The sequence below is a fragment of the Apodemus sylvaticus genome, chromosome 5, assembly GCF_947179515.1.
Source record: "Apodemus sylvaticus chromosome 5, mApoSyl1.1, whole genome shotgun sequence".
Taxonomy (NCBI): Eukaryota; Metazoa; Chordata; class Mammalia; order Rodentia; family Muridae; genus Apodemus; species Apodemus sylvaticus.
In genome coordinates this window covers 66,382,361-66,395,262 of record NC_067476.1, presented here as the reverse complement: position 1 = coordinate 66,395,262, position 12,902 = coordinate 66,382,361, and the positions used below count along the sequence as shown (strand labels likewise).

The following is a 12,902-nucleotide window of genomic DNA, read 5'->3' as shown; positions in this document are numbered from 1 at the left end:
GACTGTTTCAACTGCGTGCCCCTTCTGCCAAGTTTTACTGCACTGTTCCTTCTTCAGCACTCCTCTTCCATGTGATTTCATTCTTGCGAAAATTTAAAAAAAAAATAGACACTCAGAAAGCAAAAAGGATGTAGCTATGTCCTTGGAAGTGCTTCTGTAATTTTTATCAGTGGTAATATATTTTATCACTGGTCCAGCATCATGATCAGTAATGATGTTGGAAACAGCATGCTTGTATTATTTTTGATAATTCTATCACAAGGATGTGTGTGTTCAAAAACCCCACAGCCAGACATGTTCCATCCCCATGCAGATAATACATCCAACACTTGCCTGTGGTTAAGCCAGTTAAAATAAACTAAATTCACTGAGTCACACAATTACTTTTTTCATGGTTTCAATGTTTCTTAAAATATCCTTAGTTCATAAACAGGTGTTTTGAGACAGATATGCTAAACTTGAAGTTAGAAAATTTATGACATAATCTCCAAAGTTCATACTGTATAGGTCTAAAATTCTCACTTAAAAAAAAATAAGAGGAAACCAAAGAACTCAGTGAGTTCTTTTTTTAATTAGATATACTCTATATTTAAATTTCAAATGATTTCCCCTTTCCTGGTCCCGCCCCCTAGAGTCCCATAAGCCATCTCCCCTCCCCCGTTTCCCAATCAACCCTCTCCTGCTCCCCTATACTGGTATTCCCCTACACTGCAGCATCAAGCCTTTCCAGGACCAGGGGCCTCTCCTCCCTTTTATGTCCAACACGGTCATCCTCTGCTGCCTATGCATCTTGAGCCATGGGTAACACCATGTGCACTATCTGATGTTTTTATCCCTGGGAGCTCTGGGATTACTGGCTAGCTCATATCATTGTTCCTCCTATGGCGCTGCAAATGCCTTCAGGTCCCTGGGTCCTTTCTCTATCTTCCCCACTAGATAGCACGGATCCTGTGCTCAGTTCAATGGCTGGCTGAGAGTGCCCCCCTCTGTATTTGTCATGCACTAGCAGAGCCGCTCAGGTGGCAGCTATATCCAACTTCAGTCCGCAAATGACAGAGAAATGTCAGGAAGACATTGTGGGTGTCTGCGTTCTTTAACTGTATATGGGATGGATCACTAGGTGGGGTAGTCTCTACTCCACACTTTGTCTCTGTATCTCGGTACCCAAGATCTGAAGACAGCATCCCTAATGACTAACACAAAAGAATAAAACTTAAGTTAACAAAGCTTAAATGAACTAAGAAGATTTTACTTGTGAAAATAGTGCATTGAAAAATTCTATTTTTGTCATAACAGGTTGATCCACAGGAATGAAGCACAGAAATCAAACTGTTGTGACTGAGTTCTTCTTCACTGGATTAACCTCCTCCTTCCAGCTCCAAATTGTCCTCTTCCTGATATTTCTCTGTGTTTATCTGGCAACTCTCCTGGGGAACCTGGGAATGATCACTCTTATTCACCTGGACACGCGACTCCACATCCCCATGTACTTTTTTCTCAGCCACTTGTCCTTTGTGGATGCCTTCTCCTCTTCTGCCATCAGTCCTAAGATGCTGTCTGACATCTTTGTGGATAAAAAGGTGATCTCCTTCTTAGGTTGTGCTATCCAGCTTTGTTTATTCAGCCAGTTTGTAGTGACAGAATGTTTCCTCCTGGCCTCCATGGCTTATGATAGGTATGTCGCCATCTGTAAGCCTCTGCTGTATACTCTCATCATGTCCCAACGGGTCTGTGTACAGCTAGTGATAGGCCCTTACAGCATAGGCCTTATAAGCACTGTGGTCCATATTACTTTTGCATTTATCCTGCCATACTGTGGTCCAAATCTCATCAATCACTTTTTCTGTGACCTTCTTCCTGTTCTCTCACTGGCATGTGCAGATACTCAGATGAATAAACGTTTGCTATTCATCATGGCTGGGATTCTAGGTGTTTTCAGTGGTATGATCATCTTGGTGTCCTACGTTTACATTGCCATAACCATCCTAAAGATTGGCTCTGCTGATGGGAGGCGCAAAGCCTTCTCCACCTGCTCTTCACACCTGACAGCTGTCTCTGTTCTTTATGGGACTCTCTTCTTCATCTATGTACGTCCAAGCTCTAGCTTCTCTCTGGATATTAATAAAGTTGTGTCACTATTTTACACCACCGTGATCCCAATGTTGAACCCATTCATTTATAGCCTGAGAAATAAGGAAGTCAAAGATGCATTCATCAGAACATTTGAAAAGCAGTTTTGCTACAGTTTGCAAGATAAAATAGTATAGATATAAGCACTATTAGATACCAGTTAACCTACTTTAATCTTTTGCAGTTTAATAAAAAAAAAGACTTTAGAACCTTAATCTCAGATGTTTGGGTTATAGGGTGTATAACTTTAGCAAAATTATGACATCTTATAATTAGAAATAAAAGATTATGCTATTCTGAAAAAATAAAACTTAGTAAGCAATGAACTTAATAATATCTCAGCTATGGTTTACAGAAGGCCAAGACCCTAAATTATATTCTATAATAGGATAATTCATAATACCTAATGTTGAATCTGTTTAGTGACAAACTATATTCCCTTTTATAAGTATTTTCATATTTGAAGTAGATATTTTGCAAAGAAGTGGTACATGCACTGAATTATCTGGTTATATTATCCTAGTGGTTTTTGGGATTATGCCAAGATACCTTTGTTTTCTATACCTAAGGAAAAAATACATTGAATTTTACCACAGTTATAACTATTTTTTTGTCCTTCAACATAATGGCAAATATCATTTCACTTTTGGATACATTCTAATTTGTTTTTAATAATTATTTTTACTTCTATGAAGCAATAATGATTTACTGAACCATTTAGGAGAATTTTTTATATTTTGAGATTATAATACAATGCCATCATTTCTCCCTTCTCTTTCTTCCCTTTAAAACATCCATGTATCCCCCTTCTTGCTCTCTCCCTCAGATTTATGATCTATTTCTTTAATTATTGTTACATACATAAATACATGCTCAGTCTTTATAATGTTGCTTGTATATGCATATATATATACTGACCATTTGGTATTCAGTAACCAGTTTACTGCTTTGGAAAACTTACATCCTTATTGTATTTGATATATATGTTGCCTGATAGAACTCTCTAAAACATCTGTTCACCTTAATGGAAATTTAGACCGATCTATCATGAAATGAATGGACCTTGCATGTTTTTATAGGGAATTTATTTCAGTGAACCCAAAACTGTTCGTTCTTTCTTGATTCTTTTAACATGTCAATAACCACATCTATCATTTAATAGGTTTAACACTCTCAAATCCTTAGGAGTTAGATCAGAAAGAGAATGCGTTTTTTTCTGGCAGTCTCTGGAAGAATATAAGAGCAATATGCAATCTTCAACAATCATATTACAGAGATGGATAAGAACATTAAATAAACTACTGATTCGAACTTTATCCGGTTCTTTTTCTTAGATCTTTGCTTATTTTTGAGGTTGCTTTTAATAAGAAGACTTTCCCCTTTCCTTTCTTCCATCTAAACTTCCCATATACCCTTTCAAATTCTCCTTCAAATTCATGGGCTCTGATCACCAATTGTTTTTTAGTGCACATGTGTATTTGTTTGTGTGTGTGTGTGTGTGTGTGTGTGTGTGTGTGTGTGTGTGTGTTCCCAAATATATTCTGTTGAGTTCATGCAATGTAATTTGTGTGCATGTTCTCAGACTAACCATTTGTTACTAGACAACCAATCAGTGTGCTCTTTCCTTGGGAAAGCCACCTCTCCTGCTCCTGCTTTCCATAGTTTCCTGTAATACTTTATGGAGTGTTGAGTCTCTCTGGGCTTCCACCTGTCTACTTCAGCATATCCATTGGTATAATCCTTGTTCAGGTCACAATTGGGCAGTCATGTTGGTGACAATTTATGAGTGTAGCTTCTGATATTACTAGGAGATACAATCTCACAGAAACTGCCTGATCTTTGGGTTCTTACAATTTTCCTGCCCCTCTTCTGAAAAGGTTCCTGAGCCTTAGGTGTGGGAACATTTGTAGATGAGGTCATTGAGACTAAGAGCCACAACTCTGCATTTTGATTGGTTGGATGTTTGGGTAGTGGTCTCTGTGTGTTGAAAAGAGAAATGCCCTTGATGAAAGTGAAGATCTGTGGGTTTAACAACAAATGTTTATAGATTATTGTTAGGGGTAACATTGATTTAGTAAATTAGTGGTTGTAGATTCTCCTCCAATAACCATGATTTTACTAGCATTTTACTGATTTTAGTGCTATTACTGGAAGGTGGGCTTCCAGTACCAAGTATCATTTCTTCTTATTGAGCATGTCTTAAGTCTGATTAGAGAGCCATTGGTTACCACAAAGGTATGTGTGCCAGTACTATACTTTGTGTTATTTGCCATGCTGCCTGTTGATGGGTTTCATAGGTGTCATTGACGGGTGTAAGTGTTGGTTGCTTCACTTCTTCGAAAACTTGTATTGTACCTTCTGTTACCATGTGAGCTAGTCCACAGGGAAAAAATTCAAGCAAGTTCTAGCTAAGAGCTCTGGAACCTATTTCTGGCATGTAGCGATAGGGACTTACCTTGGACCTCTAGGAAGTGAGTCAAGGCTACAGCCATTTGGTTTGGGTAGCCCTAACCAAACTCAAGAGAGCGGTTCTCGTGTCCAGTGTTGGTGTTTTTACTAGGTCTTTGGCTTTTGGAGAGTGTACTGTCAAGCAAGATGTGAAAAGTTTATTAAACTATTTATGTAAGTCTATACACTGAATTACATGTATGATTAATTCCTGATTTTGGTAAAGAGTAGTATGATTTCTATTTGCTATTTTAACTCATTCCTTCCTTTTTTCTGTATTTACTTCCTTCCCCTTCTCAAAGGAGCCCTTTGTTGCTGTTTCTCCTACCAGAACATTTGAATCCTGAAACTCCTCCTCTAATCTCCTTCCATCTTCTTCTGTATTTACCTCATTCTACCTTCTTAAAGACCGGGCTAGAAAAGGGGAAATCATTTGAAATGTAAATAAAAAATATATCGAATAAAAAAAAAAAGACCAGCCTTTTCTTCCTATGGGGTGGCAAACCCCTTTAGCTCATTCAGTCCTTCACCTAACTCCTCCATTGGGGTCCCCATGCTCAGTCTCATGGTTGGCTGCAAGCATCTGCATTTGTATTAGTCAGGCTCTGGCAGAGCCTTTCAGGGGACAGCAATATCAGGATCCTGACAGCAAGTGCTTCTTGGCATCAGAAATAGTGTCTGGGTTTGGTGTCTAAGAATCCATGGAATGGATTCTTAGGTGAGACAGTCTCTGGATGGCCTTTCCTTCAGTCTCTGCTCTATATTTTTCCCCTGAATTTCCATATGACAGGAGTAATTCTGTATTAATGTTTTTGAGATGGGGAGGGATGTCCCCATCCCTCAACCAGGGACTGTGCCTATCTACTGGATATGGTCTCTACAGGTTCTACTTTCCCTTTGTTGGGTATTTTGGCTAATGTCATCCCTGTTAGGTCCTGGGAGCCTCTTCTGTTCCTGTCATCTGGGAATTTCTAGTGGCTTGGCTGCTCCAAATTCCCAGTCCCCCACTGCTACACACCTCCATTCAAATTCCTAACCCACTGTACTTTTCTGCATCTCCTGCTGGTTCTTATCCTGCCCCGTTTTTCCCTCTCCTTCCTCTCTCCCTCCCAGATCATTCCCTACCTCTACCTCCCAAGATTATTTTCTACCCCCTTCTGAACAGGATTGAAGCATCCACACTTTAGTCTCTCTTCTTCTTGGAATTTATATAGTCTATGAGTTGTATCATGGGTATTCCGAGCATTTGGGCTAATATCCACTTGTCAGTGAATACATGCTATGAGTGTTCTTTTGTAACTGGATTAACTCACTCAGGATGATATTTTTCTAATTCCATCCATCTGTCTAAGAATTAAATGAAGACATTTTTTAATAGCTGAGTAGTATTCCATTGTGTAAATGTAGTACGTTTTACATATCCATTCCTCTGTTGAGGGACATCTGGATTGTTTCCAACTTCAGGATATTATCAATATCCAGGCTATGGATATTTATAAATAATTATAATTTATAATAATTATAAAAATATAAATAATTTATAAATATGAATATTTATAAACATTATAAATAAGGCTGCTATGAACACAGTGGAGCATGTGTCCTTGTTATATATTGGAGCATCATTTAGGTATATGCCCAGGAGTGATATAGCTGGGTCCTCAGGTAGTACTATGTCCAATTTTCTGAGGGAACCACCAGACTGATTTCCAGAGTAGTTGTACCAGCTTGCAATCCCACCAGCAATGTAGGAGTGTTTCTCTTTCTTCACATCCTTGATAGCATCTACTTTTACCTGAGTTTTTGATCTTAGCCCTTCTAAGTGGTGTGAGGTGGAATCTCAAGGTTGTTTTGATTTGCATTTCCCTGATGACTAAGGATGTTGAACATTACTTTAAGTGCTTCTCGGCCATTAGGTATTCCTCAGTTGAGAATTCTTTCTTTAGTTCTGTACCCTATTTAAAAGGGATTCTCTGGAGTCTAACTTAGTATACATTGGATACTAATGGATTGGATACAATGTATCTTAGTATACATTGGATATTAGCACTCTATCAAATGTAGGGTTGGTATAAATCTTTTCCCAATCTGTGGATTGCTGTTTTGTCCTACTGACCATGTTTTTTTGCCTTACTTTTCAATTTTATGAGATCCTATTTGTCAATTGTTGATCATAAAGCATTGATGTTCTGTTCAGGAAAATTTCCCCTGTGCCCGTGTGTTCAAGATTCTTTTCCACTTTCTCTTCTATTAGTTTCAGTGTATCTGCTTTTATCTGTAGGTCCTTGATCCACTGGGATTTGAACTTTGTACAAGGATATAAGAATGGATCAATTTGCATTCTTCTACATGCTGACCAGCAGTTGAACCAGCCCCATTTGTTGAAAATGCTGGATCCCATCAGAGCTCCCAGGGACTAATCCATCAACCAAAGAGTATACATGGAGGGACCCATGGCTCCAACCGCATATGTAGCAGATGATTGCCTTATCTGGCATCAATGGGAAGTGAGCCCCTTAGTCCTGTGGAAGCTCAGTGACACAGAGAAAAGGAATGCTAGGGTGCTGAGGCAGGAGTGAGTGCATGGATGTCTGAGCACCCATAGAGGCAGGGGGAGGGAAACTGGGAAGGGAGATAACATTTGAAATGTAAATAAATAACCAATATAATTAATTAATTAATTAATTAATTAAAAACAAACAAGGATCACATGCTCCTTGCTGTTGTCCTTTCTTTTGCTCACCACCCCCATTCCAACTGAGGTCAGGACTGAGGTAAAGATATTCATCCACTTCTTGGCTCTTTCATGTACAAAAGCTTGGGAGGATGTAAAATGTCTCTGATTTTCATCTAGTTAGGTTGAGCTCAGTATTACTTCCATATTTCAAAATTTTGACTACGGTGTTTCTTGGTCTTTAAACTCAAGTGGACACTGTTAGAGTTTGACAGTCTAAGCAAGTCATAGGACTGGCAGGGGCATTCCCAAGAGACATGTATTCTTAACTTAGACAAGACATGCACAACAATGCTCATTAGAAAAAGAATCACTAACACTGAAAAATGGAAACAACCTATATTCTCAGTGAAACAGGAGTAAATCATGTGTGAGATATCCATGATCACATATCACTGCCCACTATAATCAGTTATAAGCTAAAGAATTAGCTTATAATTTCACATACAAAATGTAGACGATGATAGTCTATTTTCTGGTATTGGTTGTGGTTAAATGCATATGCTGGCTTTGTAATAACTTACCAATAAGTGCATTTAGGATTTGTGCATTTCCTTGTTGCTTCTTTTTGTGCAAAGAATTTATTTTACAGAGGGAAATCTTCCTCTGTAAGCAAATATATTAGGGCATGTTAGAATCACTCACACCTTTCAATGTGGGAAACAAATTTAGAGGCTCTGGTAAGAGCAGAGAGGATGATATTTTGTCTGTAATTCCATGATTTACACAAAGAAGGAAGCTCACTTTCATGTTTGGAGAGTAAGCATACTGTTGTCACCTGCGGCAAGATCTTTCTAGCCAAGGAGAGAAATAATCAATTGTGTCTCCTGCAGCATGATGTAACTCCCATCTGCCATTAACATAAACATTGCTTATGAGACTTAGGTTAGAATTAACAGAAACATGTTGTGTTAAGACTACTAGGTGAAGAATTCCAGCACTTGAGAGGTAGGTTGCTATTACATCATACATGATCACAGGTTACTTGTTTATATACTTTTGGCTTTATGTTTGTTAATTCTTAGCTAATAATTTTAGATCCCTATGTATCCCTGTCTGTGATACCTGTCTATGTTCACAGATACCTGTTCGTCTCTGCCTGCTGAATAATTTTCTCTCCCCACACCCATTCTGATCTTTTCAGACAGAATTCAATATATCTCAAGACTGACTTATAATGCACTACATAACCAAGGATGAACTTGTATGACTAATTCTCCTGGTAGAAGTGTCTCAGACTGCAGCCCTGTCTGTCTGGAACTCGTTGAGACTCACCATATGCCTCTGCTTCCCAAGTGCTGGAATTAATATTCTGTGCCACAAGGCCTAGCTTTTGTCTGATTTGTTTGTTGTTTTGTATGTATTTATAACAGGACTTTATCTTTTTTTTTTGAGTATCTTCTTCATTTACATTGCCAATGGTAAAATCTTTCCCAACTTCCCTCCTCCCAAAACACTCCCTACCCCCAAAGATTCCCAACCCCTCCTCCCATCCCTGCCTCCATGTATATGCCCCTCTACCCAACACACTCTCACCTCCATCCACCCCCACCCCTCCCCACCCACCCACCCCTCACCCACCCCACCCACCCCCACTAACTAGCATCCTCTTATTAGTGAGCACATACCATGTGCGTCTTTTGTGACTGGGTTACCTCACTCAGGATGACATTTTCTAGTTCCATCCATTTGCCTAAGAATTTCATGAATCCATTGTTTTTCATAGCTGAATAGTACTCCATTGTGTATATATACCACAGTTTCTGTATCCATTCCACTGTTGAGGGACATCTGGGTTCTTTCCAGCTTCTGGCTATTATAAATAAGGCAGTTATGAACATAGTGGAGTATGTGTCCTTATTACATGTAGGAGCACCTTCTGGGTATATGCCCAGGAGAGGTATAGCTGGCTCCACAGGTAGTAGTACTGTGCTTAATTTTCTGAGGAATCGCCAAACTGATTTTCAGAGTGGCACCAGCTTGCAATCCCACCAACAATGGAGAAGTGTTCCTCTTTCCCCACATCCTCTCCAGCATCTGCTGTTCCCTGAGTTTTTCATCTAAGCCATTCTGACTGGTGTAAGGTGGAATCTCAGTGTTGTTTTGATTTGCATTTCCCTGATAACTAAGGATGCTAAACATTTCTTTTCATTTTTTATTGAGTATCTTCATTTACATTGCCAATAGTAAGACCTTTCCTAATTTCCCCCTCCCAAAGCCCCCCTTTCCAATGATTCCTTACCTCTCCTCCCACCCCCTGCCTCCATGTATATGCCCTTCTACCCTACACAGTCCCACCTCCCCCCAACTTCCTCTCCCACCCCATCTGTTTCCCTTTGTTGTGGCCTCTATTGTGCCTTTACCTGACCAAAGACCACTCCTCCCACTGATGACCAACAAGGCATTCCTCTGCCACATTTTTGGCTGGAACCATGTATACCCCTTGGTTGATGGTTCAGTCCCTGGGAGTCTTGGGGTGTCTGGGTGCCTGAAGTCATTGTTCTTCCCATGGGGCTATATACCCCTTCAGCTCCTCCAGACCACCCTCCAAATCCTCCATTGGGGACCCCAAGCTCAGTCCAATAGTTGATTGCTAATTTCTGCCTCTGTATTTGTAAGGCTCTGGCAGGGCCCCTCTGGAGACAGCGATGGCATACTCCTTTTGGTACACTTTTCTCAGCGTAGTTTAGGGGTTTGGTGACTGTTTATAGGATGAATCCCCAGGTAGGGCACTCGCTGGGTGGCCTTTACTTCAGACTCTGCTCCACACATTGCCTCCCTTGTTGCTCCTGTGAGTATTTCATTCCCTTTCTCAGAGGAACCATAGCACCCTAAATTAAGCCCTCCTTCTTCTTGAACTTCCTGCGCTGGGTGAATTGTAGCTTGTTTATTTTGAGTTTTTGGACTAGCATCTGTTTATTAGTGAGTACATACATTGTGCGTTCTTTTGTGACTGGGTTACCTTGCTCAGGATGACACTTTCTAGTTCCATCCATTTGCATAAGAATTTCATGAATTCATTGTTTTTAATAGCTGAATAGTACTCCATTGTGTATATATACCACAGTTTCTGTATCCATTTCTTGGTTGATGGACATCTGGGTTCTTTCCAGCTTCTGGCTATTATAAATAAGGCAGCTATGAACATGTGTCCTTATCACATACAGGAGCACTTTCTCGGTATATGCCCAGGAGTGGTATAGCTGGGTCTTTAGGTGCTTCAGAGCCATTTGAGTTTCCTCAGTTGAGAATTCCCTGTTTAGCTCTGTACCCCATTTTTAATAGGGTTATTTGATTCTCTGGGGACTAACTTCTTGAGTTCTTTGTATACGTTGGATATTAGCCCTCTATCGATGTAGTGTTAGTAAAGATCTTTTCCCAATTTGTTGGTTGCCATTTTGTCCTATTGACTATGTCCTTTGCCTTTCAGAAGCTTTGCAGTTTGTTCTTAGAGCATAAGCCATTGGTGTTCTGTTCAGAAACTTTTCCCCTGTACCTATGTATTCAAAGTTTGTCCCCACTCTCTCCTCTATAAGCTTCACTGTGTCTGGTTTTATGTGTAGATCCTGGATCCACTTGGTCTTGAGATTTGTACAAGGAGATAAGAATGAATTGATTTGCATTTTTCTACATGCAGACCTCCAGTTGATCCAGCACCATTTGTTAAAAATGCTCTTTTTTTCCACTGGATGCTTTTAGTTCCTTTGTCAAATATCAAGTGACCGTACTTGTGTGGGTTCTTTTCTGGGTCTTCAATTCTATTCCATTGATCTTCCTGCCTCTCTGCATACCAATACCAAACAGTTTTTGTCACTATCACTCTGCAGTAGAGCTTGATGTCAGGGATGGTGATTCCCCCAGAATATCTTTTGCTGTGGAGAATAGTTTTTGCTATCCTGGGTTTTTTGTTATTCTGGATGAATTTGAGAATTGCTCTTTCTAGATCTATGAAGAATTGATTTGGAATTTTGATGGTGATTGCATTGAATCTGTAGATTGCTTTCAGCAAGAAGGCCATTTTTATTATATTGATCCATGATAAAAGTCTTGGAGAGATCGGGAATCCAAGGCCCATACCTAAACATAGTGAAAGCAATATACTGCAAACCGGTAGCCAACATCAAACTAAATGGAGAGAAACTTGAGGCAATCCCACTAAAATCAGGGACCAGACAAGGCTGCCCATTCTCCCCCTATCTATTCAATATAGTACTTGAAGTCCTAGCCAGAGCAATCAGGCAGCAAAAAGAGGTCAAAGGTATACAAATTGGAAAGGAAGAAGTCAAACTATCACTATTTGCAGATGATATGATAGTGTACTTAAGCAACCCCAAGACCTCCACCATAGAACTCTTAAAGCTGATAAAAAAAACTTCAGCAAAGTAGTTGGATATAAAATTAACTCAAGAAAATCAGTAGCTTTCCTCTACTCAAAGGATAAACAAGATGAGAAAGAAATTAGGGAAATTACACCCTTCACAAATAATATTTCATTCCTAAGTGTGACCCTGACGAAGCAAGTGAAGGGTCTATGTGAGAAGAACTTTAAGCCTCTGAAGAAAAAATTCAGAGAAAGTCTCAGAATATGGAAAGATCTCCCAGGATCTTATCTTGTAAGCCTGGCTGGCCTTGAAAGCATTGTTTAGATCAGGCTGGCCTGGAACTCACAGTCATGTCTGCTTCTAACCTAGATGTGCTGGTCTTAAAGTCATTTGCCATCAATCCTGGCACAATATTTTTAAAGTATAGTTTTAGATTTATGGAAATTGTTCAGATAATAGTTATCTTGCCCTCACACTCTGCAATTTGAAAGACTTGCCACTCCAAGTCATAGTGTATAATATTGAAGCCCTAGTAATGAAGGAAAAGATGTACATTTGGTTTCATATGTATTAGTATTTTGCTTGCATATATGTTTGTTCATCATATGCATTTCTGGTATCTGTTGAAAACAGAAAAGGTCATCTGGATCCTCTGCAACTGAAGTTATGGACACTTGTAAGCTGCTATGTGGGTACTGGAAATAAACCCAGGTCCTTTACAAAAGAAACAATACTCTGATTATGGAGCTATCTATCCAGCCCCACATAGTTACTCTTATTATTGTTCTTGTCTTCATGTGGGGCCTTTCTAGAAGTTAGAGTTGGATAAAGTCATTAGGTGGAGTCCCATGGATACATTTATAAGGGAGAAGAGACCTTACATACCTTATATATGGGCTACTTGTATCTGTATCTCAACACTTAATTTATTAGCAAGAATAAATTGATGGAATTCAAACTGCAATACCACTATGGTGAAGAAACCATTTATAGAAATAGGAGAGCTATCATGGGTTATGTGGAGGCAATTTATGTTTGAACCATTTCAGAAGGTCATTCAAAGTTGCTCTGAAAAAAATCAAAAATGGCAGCAGAGAAGACCCAACCTTGCATGAACATAATCCATGGGGTCATTATGTTCTGTGCTTATGTTGAACAGCATAAGAAAATAATCTCCTTTTTTAAATCAGGAAATCTTTAAGTCTCCCTGTTATACTAAAGCAGATGAATGAATATTAAAAGCAAGGAGCTTCAAATTTATTACAGGA

General features: G+C 39.4%; 1 protein-coding gene across 1 annotated transcript; it reads left to right on the top strand.

Moving 5' to 3' along the window:
* Nucleotides 1-1,310: 1,310 nt before the first annotated feature.
* LOC127684235 (olfactory receptor 1002) lies at nt 1,311-2,267 on the top strand. Its single transcript, XM_052181191.1, has one exon. The coding sequence runs from the start codon at nt 1,311-1,313 to the stop codon at nt 2,265-2,267; it is 957 nt and encodes a 318-aa protein (XP_052037151.1).
* The last annotated feature ends 10,635 nt before the right edge of the window (nt 2,268-12,902 follow it).